The sequence below is a fragment of the Capricornis sumatraensis genome, chromosome 3, assembly GCF_032405125.1.
Source record: "Capricornis sumatraensis isolate serow.1 chromosome 3, serow.2, whole genome shotgun sequence".
Classification (NCBI taxonomy): domain Eukaryota; kingdom Metazoa; phylum Chordata; class Mammalia; order Artiodactyla; family Bovidae; genus Capricornis; species Capricornis sumatraensis.
Window position 1 is genome coordinate 78,677,740 of NC_091071.1, and position 21,674 is coordinate 78,699,413.

General features: G+C 38.4%; 1 protein-coding gene across 2 annotated transcripts in view; it reads left to right on the forward strand.

Annotated features, from left to right (window-relative positions):
* Nucleotides 1–12,162: 12,162 nt before the first annotated feature.
* The window catches only part of FAP (fibroblast activation protein alpha), an 81,310-nt gene continuing 71,798 nt past the window's right edge, over nucleotides 12,163–21,674 (forward strand). Inside the window, exons 1-2 of one of the 2 annotated variants that reach the window (XM_068967387.1) lie at nucleotides 12,163–12,279; nucleotides 12,610–12,694. In XM_068967387.1, coding sequence (XP_068823488.1) covers nucleotides 12,274–12,279; nucleotides 12,610–12,694 — 91 coding nt within the window. In that variant the 5' untranslated portion in view covers nucleotides 12,163–12,273. Of the gene's footprint in view, nucleotides 12,280–12,576; nucleotides 12,695–21,674 lie in introns of those variants that run through there. The other variant, XM_068967389.1, reaches the window with a different exon arrangement.

Below are 21,674 nucleotides of genomic sequence, written 5' to 3' on the forward strand. Positions count from 1 at the left end.
CTTCTATATTCTTCTTCATTCATTCATTCATATAGCAATATTTATTCAGCACTTACTATCCACCGAACATTGTTTCTATGTCCTTTGGCTACATGAGTGAAACAAGCCAAAATTAAGGATAAAATATGTGATCAAGGGGAATAGCAATAAAAATAATATATATGTATACATGCCACATATTTGATGATATTGGGAAGTGGTAAAATCTACAGAGTGAAGTAAGCCAGAAAGAAAAACACCAATACAGTATACTAACATATATGGAATTTAGAAAGATGGCAATGATGACCCTGTATGCGAGACAACAAAAGAGACACAGATATATAAAGCGGACCTTTGGACTCTGAGGGAGAGGGAGAGGGTGGGATGATTTGGGAGAATGGCATTGAAACATGTATACTATCATCTAAGAAACGAATTGCCAGTCTATATCCGATGCAGGATACAGGATGCTTGGGGCTGGTGCACGGGGATGACCCAGAAAGATGTTATGGGGAGGGAGGTGGGAGGGGGGGTTCATGTTTGGGAACACATGTACACCCATGGTGGATTCATGTCAATGTATGGCAAAACCAATACAGTATTGTAAAGTAAAATAAAGTAAAAATAAAATTTTTAAAAAAAGAAGAGTAACTAAGAAAAACTGGAGGCTAAGAGAAATCCATTTTAAATGAGTGATTCAGCCTCACTGACAAGGTGACATGAGCAAAAACTTGAGCTCATGTTGGCAATGTCTTTCCTATTTTCTCATCCAGAAATCTTGCTGCTGCTGCTGTCGCTTCAGTCGTGTCCAACTCTGTGGAACCCCATAGACGGCAGCCCACCAGGATCCCCGTCCCTGGGATTCTCCAGGCAAGGACACTGGAGTGGGTTGCCAGTTCCTTCTCAAAGGCATGAAGTGAAAAGTGAAAGTGAAGTCACTCAGTCGTGTCCGACTCTTAGCGACCCCATGGACTGCAGCCCACCAGGCTCCTCTGTCTGTGGGATTCTCCAGGCAAGAGTACTGGAGTGGGGTGCCATTGCCTTCTCCGATCCAGAAATCTTACTTTCTATTATAAATCTTTCCTGATGCTATCTATCAGAAATAAGAAAAGGGTTTAAGACTACATAGACTTCAGGTCTAGGCCAGTGTTGTGTTTTTTTTTTTTTAATAATAGCATATCATTTATCTCTTGAAAACCTAGGAGACCTGGCCTTACTCATAGTAGCAGCTGGTCGGTTCATAGATGGTGTGGCATAAGATGTGCTCCCCAAAGTCCTGTTTTGTCTCCCAGTTCCTCTCCTGTTTTAAAATCTACTTCTTAAAGAAACTATGTGATTTCCCCATCAGACAAGCTGCCTGTGTTCACTACCATTAAGATATTCATTATATTAAAGCACAGCATAATTATCTCTTCTCTTTTGAAATTCAAATTTGTCATGGGAATAAGACTCAAGAAAAAACCTATATTCATGAAAGGGAAAGTCTGTGTCTGTGGCATGGACTGGCAGGTGTGTAGACAGAAAGTCTCCCAAATAGACCAGGGGCTGAATTGTCAGTGATGAGGTAGGGTAGGAAAGTAGAGAGAGTACAGATATAGACCAGAACAAGGATGATAGGGTCTTGAACTTGATGTCATAGACTTTGCATAGTAAACACACAAGATATATTTTTTGATCTTGCAAAGACATGTGCTTTTACACAGTTTTTTTGGCCAGTTGGCCCTCTGATGTAACTTTATTTTCACACTGGGATACGACTTTTTGAATTTTTTTTTTTTTTTTTTGGCTGCACTGTGAAGCCTGAGCAATCTTAGTTGCCCAATCTAGGACTGAACCTATGCCCTCTGCAGTGGAAGCTCTGAATCTTAACCACTGGACCACCAAGGAAGTGGTGGTCCACTTTTTAACTTTTGATGGAATGGCACAGCAAAAGTGGGGTACAAAGGAGAATTTTATTCCTAAAATTATTTAGAACTGCTGTGTATGGTGATAAGAAAAAGCAGATTGATTTAGTAGGTTTTGTTGTTTGTAAATATGTTGTAGATATGCATTCCCTTTTTTCTGCTTCCAGGGAAAAGTATGTCCTCCATGCCCCCACTTCATAACCAGTGCTCTGACACATACATTTCCAGAGTTTCTACTACATATATCCCTACATAAACATTTTCTCTCTCCTTTTCACACACACACACACACACACACACACACACACACACACAAAACCATACCATACACACTGAGCGATTGATTGTGGATATTTTTAATGTCAACACATTTAGACCTACAACATTCACTTTCTTATGTTCCATGATGGATTTTTCCAATTCCCTCTAGATGGGCTTTTAGATGCTTTTCAGTTTCTAGATATTGTAAACTGACTTTTAACAATACTCTTGTATTTGCATTTTATCCAATGTCATCCTTAAAATATACTCCTGGGGTAGAATTGCTAGCCCAGAGGAAATGTATAATTTTGATGTTCGTTCCTAGACTGCTTTCCAGAAAGTCTGTCTCTATTTACCATTTGATTTCTTTATACCCAAAATAGGAGTGTTGCAAGGACTGTTATAGGGAATTAATACTCTCTGTTCCTTTAAATTTTCGATGATGGGTTTTAACCCTTCCTTAACCTCAGGTTTCAGTGGATACTGCTTCTTATGTGGAAATAAGTGCTGGTCTTTGAGCTTGACCACAACAGGAATAGCATTTTGTGCTCGACCCACAGAGAGTGGTATTTTTCTCTGCCAGCAGCTGATCTTGAGAATGCATTTCTTGGTGACCTTGCTACCATTTTTTAATCCCTGTTATTTCTGCCTTATTGACTATGCCAAAGCCTTTAACTGTGTGATCACAATAAACTGTGGAAAATTCTGAAGGAGATGGGAATACCAGACCACCTGACCTGCCTCTTGAGAAACCTATATGCAGGTCAGGAAGCAACAGTTAGAACTGGACATGGAACAACAGACTGGTTCCAAACAGGAAAAGGAGTACGTCAAGGCTGTATATTGTCACCCTGCTTATTTAATTTATATGCAGAGTATATCAGAAATGCTGGGCTGGAAGAAGCACAAGCTGGAATCAAGATTGCCGGGAGAAATATCAATAACCTCAGATATGCATATGACATCACCCTTACGGCAGAAAGTGAAGAGGAATCAAAAAGCCTGTTGAAGAAAGTGAAAGAGGAGAGTGAAAAAGTTGGCTTAAAACTCAACATTCAGAAAACTAAGATCATGGCATCTGGTCTCACCACTTCATGGATGATAGGTGGGGAAACAGTGGAAACAATGTCAGACTTTATTTTTTGGGGCTCCAAAATCACTGCAAATAGTGACTGCAGCCATGAAATTAAAAGATGCTTACTCCTTGAAAGGAAAGTTATGACCAACCTAGATAGCATATTCAAAAGCAGAGACATCACTTTGCCAACAAAGGTCCATCTAGTCAAGGCTATGGTTTTTCCAGTGGTCATGTATGGATGTTAGAGTTGGACTGTGAAGAAAGCTGAGTGCCGAAGAATTGATGCTTTTGAACTGTGGTGTTGGAGAAGACTCTTGAGAGTCCCTTGGACTGCAAGGAGATCCAACCAGTCCATCCTAAAGGAGATCAGTCCTGGATGTTCATTGGAAGGACAGATGCTAAAGCTGAAACTCCAGTACTTTGGCCACCTCATGCAAGGAGTTGACTCATTGGAAAAGACCCTGATGCGGGGAGGGACTGGAGGAGGAAGAGAAGGGGACGACAGAGGATGAGATGGCTGGATGGCATCACGGACTCGATGGACATGAGTCTGAGTGAACTCCAGGAGTTGGTGATGGACAGGGAGGCCTGGCGTGCTGTGATTCATGGGGTTGCAAAGAGTTGGACACGACTGAGCGACTGAACTGAACTGAATACAATAAATGCTTCCCAGGTGACAGTAGTGGAAAAGAATCCACCTGTCAATGCAGGAGACTCAGGTTCGATCCCTGAGTTGGAAAGATGCCCTGGAGAAGGAAATGGCAACCCACTCCAGTATTCTTGCCTAGAGAATCCCATGGATAGAAGAGGCTACAGTCCATGGGGTTGCAAAGAGTCAGACTCAAATACAATAAATTAAAAATATCCAATTTGGTTATGTTATTTTGCATTTCTTTGATTTCTAGCAAATTTAGCATCAGGTTTATATTTTTTATCACTTGTGAATTTGCCTGAGTAAACTGCTTTGTTTTGTTTTGTTTTACCATTCATCCACTTTTCCCTATTGTGCTGCAGAATAAATGTTCTGAAAGAGGAACAAAAGATGGGAAGCACAAATGTCACCTCAATCTTATTCAGCTTATAGCTGAAAGTTTATATCCTTTACCAAGCTCTCCCTGTTTCCCCCAGCAACCACTTCTACTCTATTTCTGAGTCTGACTTTTTTAAAAAAAGATTTCATATATAAATGAAAACACGACATATATGTCTTTCTTTATTGAGGTTATTTCACTTTGCATATCGTCCCTCAGATCCATCCACGTTGTTAACAGTAAATGGCAGGATTCCTGTTTTCTCATGGATGAATAATATTCCATTGTATATGTTGTATGCTTAGTCACTCAGTCATGTCCAACTCTTTTCAGCCCCCCAGTGGATAGTAGCCTGTCAGGCTCCTCTGTCCATGGGGATTCTCCAGCCAAGAATACTGGAGTGGGTTTCCACGCCCTCCTCCAGGGGATCTTCCCAACACAGGAACTGAACCCAGTTCTACATTGCAGGCAAATTCTTTACCGTCGGAGTCGCCAGTGAAGCCCATTGTATATGTATACCCATAATTCCTTATCCATTTATCTGTTGCTGTGACACTTAGGTTGTTTCTATATCTTGGCTATCGTGAATAGTGTTGCAATGAACATGGGAATGAAGATATCTCTTTGATATCCTGTCTTCACTTCCTTTGGACATGAACCAGAAGAGGGATTACTGAATTCAAGCTTAAATGGTTGTCTTCTGTTCTCATAAATATCTTTGTGGTCGTTTTTCCCTATTTTTCTTGAGGTTTTTTTTTTTCTTACTTCTTTTTTCTTAGTGTCTTTACATTTTTTTTAAGATTTTGAGTCTTCTTTTTTTTTAAAAAAATATTATTCTTCTCTACTTATTCTTGGTTTTCATAGTAGATATAAGAATGAGGGAAGATCAGAGAGAACTTGGTATGCAGGTGGAGCTTGTTGGCTGGTGGGTTTTGTTTAAGGATAAGTGGTCAGGAATCGATTGAATTGAAGAACTGAATTTTTTTGTTGCACTGACTCCCAGCAAGTTCCTCTCACAGTCCCCACAAATAGTTTAATGTCTCTTAAATCTTTTATTTTTTTTGCCTGGAATAAATGCTCAGCTGCAGATTGTTTTGCATCCAGAGGTGAAGAATCCATACATACACATCTAACTGCTGCTGCTGCTGCTGCTGCTAAGTCGCTTCAGTCGTGTCCGACTCTGTGCAAACCCACAGACGGCAGCCCACCAGGCTCCCCCATCCCTGGGATTCTCCAGGGAAGAATACTGGAGTGGGTTGCCATTTCTTTCTCCAGCCTCCCTTTTTTCCCAGTGCCAGTTCTCTCTCCTACCCTCAGTGGTAAATGTCATTTCAATTCTGGAACCATTCCATGCAAGTCCCATTCTAGGTGTGTCACAGGCAGTTTCTATTTCTGCTCTGCGATATGCAGAGTACATCATGAGAAACGCTGGGCTAGAAGCAGCACAAGCTGGAATCAAGATTGCCGGGAGAAATATCAATAACCTCAGATATGCAGATGACACCACCCTTATGGCAGAAAGTGAAGAGGAATTAAAAAGCCTCTTGATGAAAGTGAAAGAGGAGAGTGAAAAAGTTGGCTTAAAGCTCAACATTCAGAAAATGAACATCATGGCATCTGGTCCTACCACTTCATGGGAAATAGATGGGGAAACAGTGGAAACAGTGTCAGACTTTATTTTTGGGGGCTCCAAAATCACTGCAGATGGTGACTGCAGCCATGAAATTAAAAGATGCTTACTCCTTGGAAGAAAAGTTATGACTAACCTAGACAGCATATTCAAAAGCAGAGATACTACTTTGCTGACTAAGGTCCGTTTAGTCAAGGCTATGGTTTTTCCAGTGGTCATGTATGGATGTGAGAGTTGGACTGTGAAGAAAGCTGAGCACCAAAGAATTGATGCTTTTGAACTGTGGTGTTGGAGAAGACTCTTGAGAGTCCCTTGGACTGCAAGGAGATCCAACCAGTCCATCCTAAAGGAGATCAGCCCTGGGATTTCTTTGGAAGGAATGATGCTAAAGCTGAAACTCCAGGACTTTGGCCACCTCATGCAAAGAGTTGACTCATTGGGAAAGACTCTGATGCTGGGAGGGATTGGGGGCAGGAGGAAAAAGGGACGACAGAGAATGAGATGGCTGGATGGCATCACCGACTCGATGGACGTGAGTTTGAGTGAACTCCGGGAGTTGGTGATGGACGGGGAGGCCTGGCGTGCTGCGATTCATGGGATCTCAAAGAGTCGGACACGACTGAGCAATTGAACTGAACTAAACTGAGCTGAATCCCATGCTCTCTCCCTCTCTCCATTGTTATATGTCTTATCCTTTTCTTCCTTTTCCAATCAGTTTAACCGCGTTTTAGAAGCAAAGTAATTGATGTATATGTTCATTCTAACATTTTGACCTGACGTGAAATGAAGTGACCTGAGAATCTCTATAATTCTTTTATAAACAGTTTAGAATGTGACTGCATGTTTTTCTTCCCCCTCCTCAATTATCGCCATAATATGGAATCAATTAAGCTCCCATATACATCCCAAATGATTCCCTCACTTCTCATTGTTTTGGCAACTATAGTATAGATACCTTCACCTCTTTCCTCTACCATAGCCACTTACTTCTGTATCCACACCCACACCTTTGTTAGCACCTTGCACTGAAATCTTAAACTGAAATCTGCTCATTTCTGATAACAACTTTTTTATGTCCTATTCTATTACTGGTCTCATCAAGATATCCAGCTTATTAGACCACCTAATTTCTCCCTTCTGTTTCACCTTCTCCTAGATCCAGTCTTGATCACACACCCCAATCGCTACACCTATATTGTGTATATATACCCTCCTAGCAGAAACTTAAACATGGGCCAATCAAATTGTGTTATAGGATAAGACTGTTTGGGTTCATGTGGTGTCTCTACCACCCACATAGCTCATGAACACATAATCATAAGCTATGTAACTTTGAGGGAGTTATTTAAACTTTCTTTGCATCCATGCCCTTGTGTTTCAAATGAAGAACATAATGGTACTAATGTTCTGAAGGTGGAATGAGAAAGTACAAGTAAAGTGCTGAGAAAAATGTCAGGATTAATACATATTCAATAAGCATTACCTATTAAGAGTAATATTCTCTACTGTAAAAATACTAGTGAAATAGCAGTCTAGTTCAGTTCAGTTCAGTTCAGTCGCTCTGTCTAAGGTTTATCAAAGTGTATAAAACACACACTCAATTTAAAGTATTTAATATAATCAAGCCTACTGATGTATTACTTCTAGGAAAATGTAATATTTGCATTTTTAACCTGCATCCAAACACCCAAAGAAATAGGTTGTTTCTCTACTTTTTATTTCCTAATCCAACTTTATTGTTAACTCTCTGGGCCACCAAGGAGACCTTGCCCTAATTATTAGAGGGTAATAAACACTGGCATCTAATTATAACATTTATTAAGAAAGTAGGTATCAATGACAAACCAGAAGGCATGTTGCTTCATATTCCCCTCATGTAAACAACTGGAGTTTTAGAAAATAGATCAGATTCAAAAGTAGTTTAAGCTGTATCATTTGTCATCAATGCTGTTACACCACATCTTCCACATCTATAATTATGTGACAGTTGCCCTGAGCTTGGACGATATTAGCTCTTCTTAGTTTAGATCTCATATCTTTGATGATGGATATTCTGGTGAATCCCTTAATTTAAACAGATCCCTGGATGGATACCTTCTGATCTTAGGCATCCTGTAACTATTGCTCTGATTACCAGACCTCAATTCTAATAAGACTCTAACCAAGCTGATATTTTGGACGCAGACCCTATAGAGTAAGACTGAGATCTTTGGAGTCATGTGTAACAGTGTTCTCTGAAGATGTGAGGACTACACATATTTTAGCTCTAATTATTCTACCATCATACTTGGATGCCTTTCAACAGAAAACTCAGTAAGATATTAATTAAAAGTTTTACTTATTATTTTTTTTAATTTTTAAGAATATGTTTATTAATCAATATATTTTTTAAAATTAAAAAAAATAAGCTTTGGAATCAACTTCAAGACTTATCACAAAGACTCAATATACCATAGTAACAATGGTTCCTGCTGGAATCTTGGGCAAGTTATCTAATTTTTCAGTTCTCCATTTCCTTCTCTGCCTTTGGTTCTCCTGTTAGAGAATCATTCTAATGAGGTAACTAGTTTTTGTTTGGTAACATATTAGCAACCAATTCCAGATCATTTGTTTTCATCTAGATGTGAGGTCTTTCCTTTATTCCCCCAATATTCAGGACACTGGTATGAAACACATTTGGGAACTTAATTTGTGTAAGAATACCATCTTTAATAAGATACTGCTCACCCTTTTCTTTTGGAGAAGGAAATGGCAAGCCACTCCAATATTCTTGCCTAGAGAATCCTGAGGACAGAGGAGCCTGGGGGCTGCTGTCCATAGGATCGCACAGAGTTGGACACGACTGAAGCGACTTAGCATGCATGCATGTGATCATTAAAATGGGTTTTGCATGAGTTAAAGGAAATGTATTAATGCACTTTGTACAAAACAGTTGACAGGAAATTTTTAATGAATGTGAGAAGTCAAATGGACAGGCATGGCCTTCTTGGGAGCAAACTATTATTTTAGAGTTATTGCTCAACCTTAATAATATGTTTTAGCTTTTGATTAATGAAAGCATCTCTCTTTATCTCTCTACCCCAAATTAAAAAGACAAAATCCTTATTTATGCTTTCAACATTGTCTTAACCTTCATACTCAAGGAATATACAGCTGAATATGTTTTCTGGAAAAACATCTAAATCAAAATCATTTTGGCAGACACAGTAGCTATTAGTAAATAGTTCTATTGCTACTAAATAGCAAGCTAAGGATTTATGTTATAGTTAACTTATCCAGTGGGCTTACTAAAACGCAGTCATATTTTGAATTAAAACATGTAAGTTCCATCTCTGATAAAAGCTCACTTTAGTCTCTAGTATCCTAATACTTGCTTTTAATTGTTTACAGGCCAAAGTCATACTTTCCATTTTATCAGCAATGAATAGGTTCAGAATTGCTAAATGAGGAAAGTCTCAGTCTCAATAAAAATAAGACTTAGACTTGAATTAAGGATCACAAACATGTGCCATGTTGACTTTCTGTCTCTCTTCCTGGGTCCATGTAGCAATCAACAAACCCACCAGGGCACTCTTGGGCACTTTTTCCTACTAAACACAAAGCCAGCTTCAGGTTCATTCTCAGCAAGGGCTCCAGGAAAGGAAAGAAACAAATATGTAAGGATTTACTTGCCAGGTGGCGCAGTGGTAAAGAATACACTTGCCAATGCAGGAGAGGCAAGAAACACAGGTTCAATCCCTGGGTTCAGAAGATTCCTTTGGAGAAGGAAATGGCAACCCACTCCAGTCTTCTTGCCTGGAAAATTCTATAGGCAGAGGAGCCTGATGGGCTATATAGTCCAAGGGGTCATAAAGAGTCAGACATGACTAAGCATACACACACACACACACACATACACACATGCGCACACACACATACACAGACACACACACACAGTTGCCAGGCTTGTAGAAGAATGTAAGTTTCCTGAAGACACAGAACATAGCTTATTCATAATTATTTCCACCCCCAGGCTTATTCATAATTATTTTCCCCAAGAAATGTTAACTGGATGTTAACTAACTATATAAAATAAGGATATATTGAGTTTCCTTAATGTTTAAAAAATGTTAGCATAAACATTTGCATTTTGACTCTAAAAGGAGAAAAAGTCAGTAAAGACGCTATAATATTAAAAGAATGTAAGTTATTTTTGTGGGAGTACTTGTTTGGATGAAAATTAGAACACTTACACATTATCTCAAAGGGATGGATATGTGTAGTTCTGTTATAAGCAGTGTATCCCTAACTCAATTTTATTTCTGTAGTCAGTCTCATTTTTCTTGAAATCTTTCAAACAAGTCAGAATCTTCCAAAATTTGAATTACCCAACCGCCCAAGGAAAAAACAAACAAAATTAAAGAAACATGTTTTAGCCTCATATTTTCCCTTCTCACTAAAAGTTTCAATCAAAACTTTTTCTTCTTAAAGCACTCAGATTTCTTCTTAGATTCTGTCAAATGAGTTTTTTATAGACACCCACACTTGACTGCAGTCCTAAGTGGTACCCAGGTAAGTCACATGTCAGTGCATTTTTAATTGCTAAAGCCAAGAGTAACCATTTTAATTATGCCCTAATCATTTACTACAGTCAGTTTCTCTTCAGGATGTAAAGTCGTGGAAATAACTCACTAAAAAGCACTTGGAGACTTTGGAGCCTTGGCAGCTGGAACAGAACTTCTGAGAATGCGCTGTGTGAACTTTCCAAAGAAGGCAATACATGTGAGAGGACCCACATGGTAGCAGCAGTTCATTTGGAACCTGGCTGGTGGCTTTTATCTTGGATTTGAGGATTTCACAAGCACACGGAGATGCCTACATGTATATAGCACAACTTGGATGTTTATCTCAATGATTGCTCCAGTTTGCAAAGAGCTGGCCCCATCAACTGCAAAGGAGGGAGGGGCGCCTCTCCAACCTGGGGTGGCTACATCTCGCTGCCAGTAAGTGCTTCATGACTCATTTTCCTCAACAGAATTTTCATAAGGCTGGAATTCAGGGAGGGATGTCTGGAGAATGTCTGAAAGGAAGTTCACAAGCCACTGTCCTGCACTTTATGGGAGAAAACCTTCCATGGTAGTCAGACCAGTTGACTAAAGCAAACAGCAAAAGATTTCAGAAACATTTCCTCATTATTGTTCATGAAAAATCCATGAAAGTTCACCATGAAGTTTGTTTTAGTCAAGTTGAGACCCATGAGTGGGAAAAATACACACAGTAGGTTAACAAATGTATTTATGAGGAACAACAGAATCTATCCGAAAGAGTTACATTGAACCAGCCAACATATGCTAATAAACTGGTATGTGTGTGTGCACGTGGATGTGTGTGTGTTTTAATTCAGACCGATGTCAGATGATGTCAGGTTGACCGATTGCTTGGGATTTATGCAAATTAGCCAAAATGAAATTGTATGTAAGACTTACTTCTTTTTTCAAATGCTTTTTATTTATTTTAAAAGCTTTATAATTACTAACTGTTCTCTCTCAGAATATATTCTGAGAGGGAAGCAAAAATATCACTTTTGCAAAGCCATGTTCATTCTTTCAAAGGTCTGCTGGTAAATTATTCTTACTGATCTTTCCATCTTTCTGGCCTGTGCATACACACCTAACCCATACTAAATTTCACCAGATGGCATTTTAATTCTTTAAAGTAAAGCAGTCGTGGGTTTAGACAGTTGAATTTTTAAACTTCTGTATTTACTGAAAGTGCATATGGTGCTATATGGACAAAGAAATTGTGCTGAAAGAAAAACATTTCTGTCTGCAGTACCTCATAATCTACCAGAGAAAGAAAAGTTGCAGTAACATGGAGTCTGTCTTACAAAATCTTATGTGGCTTTAATCTTCTTCCTCTGCTAAAAGTTAGATATATGTGTATTATACATACCTTAAAGTTATATTTTAAATTCTTCTTTTGGTTACACATAAAAAGGTTATCCAAAACCCCATGACTTTCAATATGATTCATAAGTGATTTCTAGAAGAAAATGAAACATAAACCTAAACTTGTTAAAAAAATATTTTAAAAAACCTCTGTATGTCAGCGTAAGCAGATGTTGGTGTAGAATTTACAAGGATAAGAAGGCTATAAAGCCTCCCTTGGGCCACTCACAGTTCATTTCAAGGCCAAGAACGCCCCCAAAATCTGTTTCTAATTTTACAGAAATCTTTTGAAATTTGGCACGGTTTTCGAAAGTCCGTGGAAAGAAAAAAAAAAAAGAAACTTGCCCTAGCTTCGACTTCCAACTACGAAGACAGACCTGCTTCTTTCAACGGTTTTCACAGATCTGGTGACCCACGCTCTGAAGTCAGAATTAGCTAACTTTCAAAAACATCTGGAAAAATGAAGGTTAGTATATGCAGCCTCAGATACTCCTAAAGGATGGGGGCTGGCTGAATTGAGCACAATCAGAGTTTTCTATTGTTTAGAAGGTGAGGATTTGTACGTAAGTATGTACTTCCTGGAGTGGGTTAGGATTGGGAAATTGTTCTAAATATACTGTGGAAACATTTCTCCTTGCAGAGCTGGAAGAATTCCAGCAATTATAGCCAGATCAGTGGAAGACAATCAAAAGCTTTACGGGGAGGGAGAAAGAGGATTTAGGAGTAAACAAAATCTTGCCATTTCTACTATTTAGCAGAAACCATTTATATGTCTAATTTTCTTTATTTTATGTAGACATGGTTAAAAATTGTATTTGGAGTTGGCGCCTCTGCTGTGCTTGCTTTATTGGTGATGTGTATTGTCTTACGTCCTTCAAGAGGTAAGAATTTTCTCTATTTTGCTTGGTCTGCCTAGAACAGTTTGGAAAAAGCACTAGCATGGTGACAAGAGATTGAACATTTCCTAAGTGCTTATTTTCCAAAGTAACTCTGCTATTTCTAAGAAGACATATAAGCTCCCAGGTATGCTGTTGAGCAACCAGAATCACTGAGGAATTGAAGGCATAGGTAGCAAGAGATTTCCAGTATTACTTCTGCAAAAGAAAAACCCGAGCACTCTTCTGTAACACCCCGACGTCTCTCCAAAATACATGCTAAATTCCAAGCTTTGACAGGCCTTTAGAGACAGTATTTTTAACTAACATTGCTTTTCATTATTGGATTGCCTCATGGAAAGTAAAGATGAGTAAGAATGGAAAAGTTAAAACAGAATCTATGGAAATTTTTATTATGAGTCTTTCCAAAAATTTAGGGAGGCAGTCAAGAATAGAGATCTCAGGAATAGCTGCATAGAAAAAGTGAAATTGTTGTTCTAGATGCAAAAGCCAAGAAAATCAAATTAGAAGACTAAATATTATTAAGCAAGCATTATGTTTAGTTTTTAAATTGACCCTTTTTAAACAGGCTTAGATAACATTGATCTCACTTTGCTAAAATTCAGGAGACTGATGCTGGGGCTAGTTTGGATTTAAATTAAGACTTTGTTTATAAACCTTTCTGTGATATCAGGGACATAGGTTTTTATGAAACTATGTAAAGAAGCTTATGATCTAAAACAGGAAAAATGTACAATAATAACATGTCTAGCTTTGGAGTCTAGGGAAAGGAAAAATGTTTGCACCAACATTAAAAGCTTATGATAGCTTGTGATAGCTTATGATAGCTGAAGTGGGAAATACCTCTGGTTAAAAGCTAACTGACAATAATGGAAGAACGGTGACAAGCCTTTAGCTGAAGAAAGTATGAGTTCTGAATTATTTATTGCTTTAAAAATGAAATATAGGAAAATACTTTGAAAAATTAAAAATGCTCATGAGATTTGCACAGAATTACAAAATGAGGAAGTTAACCAATAAGATAAAGGCAATATGTCTTCAGTGTAGATCTTCAATACTCATTCCTCTCTGCTAGCACAAGATTATTCTGAGGCTGTTGATTGAAAGAGATTGTGTGAGTCTGTATTTTTTGTACTTTGTCAAGTTAAAATTGTTTTCAGACCAGTGTCTCACCTCATTTTGGGGCCGTATTTTTCTCAAAACAGCAGTGGTCAGGTAGTGGATTAGGTCCTATCCTATTGATTCCTTGAATGCTAATACATGCAAAAATAACACCTAAGTTTTAAAGGAAACTCCCCAATACTTGAAATGGATATTTTGCTCCATCAGAAACAAATGTGCGGGGAACACAAGTGTGTGGATTTTAGGGGAACTAAGATCCTGCATACTGCTCAGGGTGGTCTAAAAAAAACAGTCAAGGAAAAGTATGTGGATTTTATGGTGAACCTGCCTCCATGTCTAGAGGCAAGGGTGAGTTGCATTTGCACTTTGGAATTTGAGTCATTATTTCCAGTAAGAAATATATGACAGTTATAGTATATAAAAGTAAGAACATTTTGAGAAACTTAAAGACCCACTTACAAAACACTCCTTCATGTGTTTGTTGTTGTTTAGTTGCTGTTCAGTCATGTCCGGCTCCTTGCGATCCCACGGACTGCAGCACGCCAGGTTTCCCTGTCCTTCACCATCTTCTGGAGCTTGCTCAAACTCATGTCCATTGAGTCAGTGATGCCATCCAACTATGTCATCCACTGTCATCCCCTTCTCCTGCCTTCAATCTTTCCCAGCATCAGGGTCTTTTCCAATGAGTCAGCTCTTTGCATCAGGTGGCCAAAGTGTTGGAGCTTCAGCTTCATCATTGTTATATATTGACAAATGAGGTCCCACTAGTTAGTCCCACTCAGTTAATCGAGTTTCACCTCTGCCCATCATTGTGCTAGTTGGGGAAATAAGGGCACTGCATTTAGACTTTCATCTGAAAGCACGATTAAGAACGCAGTATGGATGCTCAGTCATTACCACCAATACGGAATCAGGCATTCACTTAGACCACTGGTCACTTAAATCACCAGGTCTAAGTGAAATAAGAAGAGGAAGGGCTTTTCCAAGGAGAGGGTAGGTCCCAGGAACATCAGTCTGAAAATTAAAAGAGCTTTGGGGGAATTAGGCGGATTTTAGGAACAAACAGGGCAATGGGGTAGTAAAATGAGAAAGATCCATTTAGCTCACTCACATAATAATAAAAATAACAGATAACTATTTTGGGACTTCCTAATTTTCCCATTTTTTATTTTTACCCAGTGGGAAACACACAGTTCCCACACCTTAGACCCAAGCTGTCCTAACTGGCCTACTCCCCTCCAACCAATTCCCTTTCTTTTCTCCTGTCTCTATTTTTTCTCTTGAGGTTCTTCTTCCCAAGCATCATTCCTCATCCTATGTGAAGATACAACCACACCAAGAGTAGAAACTAAGCTTCTCATCTTTCCCTCTTTTTTGCCAACCCTGAGGACAAACACAAGACTTTTTGGTTTAAGAGATATGCAGAAGTGACAAAATAAAAGCCAGACAAGCAAAAACTAGAATTGGAAAGTAACAGAGGCTCCAGAATTTCTCAAGTAAATTCTATATGGCCTTGCTTCATGATTTACAGTTTCTGAATTCCTGAACCTTTGTGAAAGGTCTTATGGGAGCTATCTGCACTTTTCTTGATTTCAAACTGAACTGATAGAGTTCACTACATGAGCAAACACTCAATAAACATTAACTTTTTTTAAAAAATTGCTAACATTTTGTGGCAGCTTAATAAATGGTAGGAAGCATTTCATTGTGTTCTTCATCCTAGTACACAAAGATGACAGCTCCCTCTGTGTGATGTATTTTTTTTTTCTCTCAACAGTGCTCTTCTTAAGTCTGAGAGTAGGGAGTAGTTATTCCTGAGTAGCACCCGTGTTCCTATCTTCCACCTCTTTGGATCAAAAATGAATTTTTTCAGGAATTTTGGTTGCAAGGGAAGGATATTGGCAGCTCTAAGGCAAAAGCAGGAGAGAAGAAATGAAGAAGAAAGGAAAAGGAAGCTGAGGTGGGTGGAAGTAGAGAATAAGGCTGAATGAGGGAGAAAGGAAAGAGAGATTATAAAGTGTGGAGAAGTCGGGTTCTTCTGGGCAGGGCTTCCAGTGCCTGCAGTAAAAGGAGCGCCACCTTTAGCTAGCGTAGGTTCAGATCTCCTTGAAGGCCTCTCATCGACCTCTGCATACTTTTCCTTTTATTATTTTTTTATTGTTGGTTTTGGCGGGCAGTATTTTATACAAACTTGCATTAGTTGTTAATTTTTTAAAAATCATAAGATTTCACATAAAAATGTAGATTTTTTAACTTCTTTTTAAATATTAGATCTGACAACATTGGACCCAGAAGCAGCTGTTGTCTTTAGGTTGGCCAATGCATTCTCCAGTTTGCTACATACCCCAATATAAAATAGAAAATGGAGAAAAACTTTCAGTTTTATTTGCATAAAATAACATATTCACTTACAACATCAAACTGACTCTTATAAACACTTGGATTTTTAACTCGTGAGCCAAAGAAGTTATAGTGTTCCTCTTGTGATTAAAAATAACCATCTACTGAATATAAAACAAAAACAAAAACAGAGATTAGCATCCCATAGTTATCCATTATCCACAATGCCTAGTCCACTGTGACTTTTGGATACTTTGGTTATTTGTTCAACAGTTATTTATTGAGTACCTTCCGGATACCAGGCATAGGTATAAGGCATGAATGGCAATTCTCTGGCCTTACAAAAGGACAATCTGACAATAAACAAGTAAATAAATGAATTAATAGAATATTTCAAATTTGTAAAAGTGCTACAGAAGACAACTGGCGTGGGGCTGTGTTAGACATCCAGGGCTGCCATAACAAAATATCACCTGGGTGATAATAATAAAAATCAAAATAAAGCCTGGGTGGCTTAAATAACAGAAGTTTCTGTTCTCACAGTTATGGAGACTGGAAGTCTCAGATCAAGGGGTGACTGGGTTTAGTTTTTCTGGAGGCTTCTCTCCTTGGCTTGTAGGTGGATGCCTTATTGCTTTGTCCTCACATGACTTTTTCTGTGTGCATGTGCACTCCTGGTATCTCTTCCTCTTTCAGTAAGAACACCAGTAGCTTCATCAGATTAGGGCTCCGCTGTGTGTTCCTGTGTAATCGTAATTACTTTGTTAAAGCACTTATTTCCAAATACAGTTCCACTGAGGATTGGAGCTTCAGTTTATGTATTTTGAGGGGACAAAATTCAGTTCGTAACAAAAGTGGCTAGGGAAGGCTTCTCTGAGACGATATTTGAGCCAAGACCTAAAGGGCAGGAAGGATGCAAACTGGAGGCTAGATCCTCACTGCAGAGGGAAATGCAGATACAAAGTCTCTGATGTAAGCAAGTATTTGGGAGGTTCAACCTGTGCGGCCAAAATCATGTAACCAATGAACACAGGAAAATAGGAATATACATATAGACTTATGAGTATAATACACATTTATAAACCGTATAATGATTGCCTACTTAGGTAAGTAATAACCTTATATAATTATTTCAGAAGAGAATCTGAATTCACAGATGATTTAGACAGAATGTGGATCAATATTTTATAAAGACCAGTATCATTTAGAATGCCTATATTTTCAGCAGAAATCCATTGTTATTATTACTATTAGTGTAACTATTACTAGTACTATAATCTCAACAATCATTCTTTGTAAAGTAAGATATATATGAGACCAAATTATCATCAAAGGAGATGTGAATTTGTTTTTAAGGTTTAAAATTTTCCCAGTATCAGCATTCAGAACTGTGAAACAGACTCCCTCAAACATCTTAAGAGTTTTAAGCTTATTTATTCACTGTTCTTTTGGAGGAAATATGGGGAAGTCTAAAGGGCTGAGGAAAAAATTTAGAAAGTTCATGGACCTAAAAGAGTTTTTGAGTTGAGTATAAATATATCAGCCTTGCAGATTATATTTCTCTACTTTGCTCTTGGATTTTAAAATCACAGAGGATGAATCTTGGCAAATTATTTTTCAGTTTTGCCAAATTCTAAATAATTTGAAAACAATCCAAGTTTTTGGATGATTCCCATATTGCAGAGGAGTTTACCTGTCTCTGATTTCCAAAGTGAATTGTGTTACAACTTACACAAGAATTTATAGTCATACACACACCATGAAAAAAAACAGGTTCTAAAGCTCTAACAGGGAGTATGGAATCAAGGCTAAAGGTTTTTTAACAACAAGAGACAATCAAACTGAGCCTTAAAATCTAGGAACATGCTAGGGTAAATTAAAATAATATTTCCATGGGATAATCAATATTAATGTCTTTTATTTACTTATTGCTTATTTTATGTAAAGCAAAGAACTTACTTTTAATTTCAGTATCCTTGTGAATTAACAAAAATTATGTAGTAAAAATGGAATAGCTTACAATCCTTATTAACCTTTTATCCCTGTGAATAATAAACAAATAGAGTTGCTTCATATCTAAATTAAAATTTTCTCCAATAGATTATGATTTTTATACTTGGTAGAAAAACTGATGCACTAGTACTCCTTAAAGGAACAGGTTAGAAAGACTGTATGTCAAAAAAAATAACCAGACAACTTAGATGCAAAGAACAAATTTCTATAAAGATAAAAACTACCACAATTCACTCAAGAGTAAACATAAAACCTGAATAGAATTATAACAACTGAGAAAATTGTTTTAATGATTCTAAAACTTCCCACAAAGAAAACCCCAAGCCCAGTTGACTTCTCTGGTAAACTCTAGAGAACATTTTAAGAAGAATTATTATCCACCCTTCATAAACTCTTTCAAAATAAAAAATAGAACACTTATCAATTCATCTTTAAGGCTAGATGCTGTGATACCAAAACCATACTTCTTTACGTTACAAGTAAAGAAGTTACAGACCAATAGTAGTTACAGAACAATATTTATTATGAATATAAATGGAAAGATCCTCATCATACTACTAGCAAGCCAAATCCAGTAATGTATAAAAAGGATTATTCACCAAGATCAAGTGAGATTTATCCCAAGAGTATAAGGTTTAACATCCAAAAATCAATTACTATTATGAGTTATATTAATAGAAAAAGAGACAAAAAAAACATATGGTGATTTCAATAGATACAGAAAAAGGATTTAACAAAATACACCCCCCTTTCATTATTGAAACACTCAGCAGACTGGAAATAGGAGGAAGTTCCTCTATCTAATAAAGGGCATCCACACACACAAAAAAAATCAGAGTTAATATCACACTGGTGAAAGTCAGTGCTCTTCCCCTAAGATCAAGAATAAGATAGCATGTTAGTTCTTGTTTCTATTAAATGTCTTATTGACAGTGGTATGGGCTTCCCTTGTGGCTCAGCTGGTAAAGAATCCACTTGCAGTGTGGGAGACCCGGTTTTGATCCCTGGGTTGGGAAGATCCCCTGGAGAAGGAAAAGGCTATCTATTCCAGTACTCTGGCCTGGAGAATTCCTTGGACTGTATAGTCCATGGGGTCGCAAAGAGTCGGACATGACTGAGAGACTTTCACTTTCACTTTTTGGCAGTTGTATCCAGGGCAATTAGATAAAGAAAGAAAGAAAAAGTATCCAGATTGGGAAGGAAGAAGTAAAACTATCTCTGTTTACAGATGACATGATCTTGTTTATGGAAAATCCTAAGGAATTCACTAAAAAATAATGGAACTAACAAGCAAGTTGAGTAAATTTGCAAAACACAAGATTAATATATATAAATCGTTTCCTATACATTAGCAATAAACAATACAAAAAGATATAAATAAACGAAAATAAATCCTATATTTATAGATCACAAAACAACATTTTAAAGATGGCAATATTCTCTAATATGTCTGCAAACTAAATATGACCCTTATCCAAATCACAGATAATACTTTCTGCAGAAATTTATAAGGTGATTCCAAAATTCACATGGAAATACAAGGGATCCAGAATCAGTTCAGTTCAGTCGCTCAGTCGTGTCCAACTCTTTGCGACCCCATGAATCGCAGCACGCCAGGCCTCCCTGTCCATCATCATCTCCCGGAGTTCACTCAGACTCACGTCCATCGAGTCAGTGATGTCATCCAGACATCTCATCCTCAATCGTCCCCTTTCTCCTCCTGCCCCCAATCCCTCCCAGCATCAGAGTCTTTCCCAATGAGTCAACTCTTGCCATGAGGTGGCCAAAGTACTGGAGCTTCAGCTTCAGCATCATTCCTTCCAAAGAAATCCCAGGGTTGATCTCCTTCAGAATGGACTGGTTGGATCTCCCTGCAGTCCAAGGGACTCTCAAGAGTCTTCTCCAACACCACATTTCAAAACCATCAATTCTTCAGCACTCAGCTTTCTTCACAGCCCAACTCTCACATCCATACATGACCACAGGAAAAACCATAGCCTTGACTAGACGGACCTTAGTCAGCAAAGTAATGTCTCTGCTTTTGAATATGCTGTCTAGGTTGGTCATAACTTTTCTTCCAAGGAGTAAGCGTCTTTTAATTTCATGGCTGCAGTCACCATCTACAGTGATTTTGGAGCCCAAAAAAATAAAGTCTGACACTGTTTCTACTGTTTCCCCATCTATTTCCCATGAAGTGATGGCACCAGATGCCATGATCTTCGTTTTCTGAATGTTGAGCTTTAAGCCAACTTTTTCACTTTCCTCTTTCACTTTCATCAAGAGGCTTTTTAGCTCCTCTTCACTTTCTGCCATAAGGGTGGTGTCATCTGCATATCTGAGGTTATTGATATTTCTCCCGGCAATCTTGACTCCAGCTTGTGTTTCTTCCAGTCCAGCGTTTCTCATAATGTAATCTGCACAGAAGTTAAATAAGCAGGGTGATGATATACAGCCTTGACGGACTCCTTTTTCTATTTGGAACCAGTCTGTTGTTCCATGTCCAGTTCAAACTGTTGCTTCCTGACCTGCATACAGATTTCTCAAGAGGCAGGTCAGGTGGTCTGGTATTCCCATCTCTTTAAGAATTTTCCACAGTTTATTGCGATCCACACAGTCAAAGGCTTTGGCATAGTCAATAAAGCAAAAATAGATGTTTTTCTGGAACTCTCTTGCTCTTTCCATGATCCAGCGGATGTTGGCAATTTGATCTCTGGTTCCTCTGCCTTTTCTAAAACCTGCTTGAACACCAGGGAGTTCACAGTTCACGTATTGCTGAAGCCTGGCTTGGAGAATTTTGAGCATTACTTTACTAGCATGTGAGATGAGTGCAATTGTGCGGTAGTTTGAGCATTCTTTGGCATTGCCTTTCTTTGGAATTGAGATGAAAACTGACCTTTTCCAGTCCTGTGGCCACTGCTGAGTTTTCGAAATTTGCTGGCATATTGAGTGCAGCACTTTCACAGCATCATCTTTCAGGATTTGAAACAGCTCAACTGGAATTCCATCACCTCCACTAGCTTTGTTCGTAGTGATGCTTTCTAAGGCCCACTTGACTTCACATTCCAAGATGTCTGGCTCTAGATTGGTGATCACATCATCATGATTATCTGGGTCGTGAAGATCTTTTTTGCACAGTTCTTCTGTGTATTCTTAGCTATCTTGAAATGGAAGAATGAATCTGCCTGCACTGCAGGCAGATTCTTTACCCACTGAGTCATTAGGGAAGCCCACAGCATCCGGGAAGCCAAAGGGCAGACATATCCCCTAAAGAAGATATTGTGCTTGTTGCTGAGTCACTAAGCCATGTCTCTTTGTGACCCCATGGACTCAGCATGCCAGGCTTCCCTATCTCCTAGGGTTTGTTCAGACTCATGTTCATTGAGTCAGTGAACCATCCAACTATCTCATTCTGTCACCCTCTTCTTCTCCTGCCCTCTTTCTTTTCCAGCATCAGGGTCTTCTCCAATGAGTTGGCTCTTCCCATCAGGTG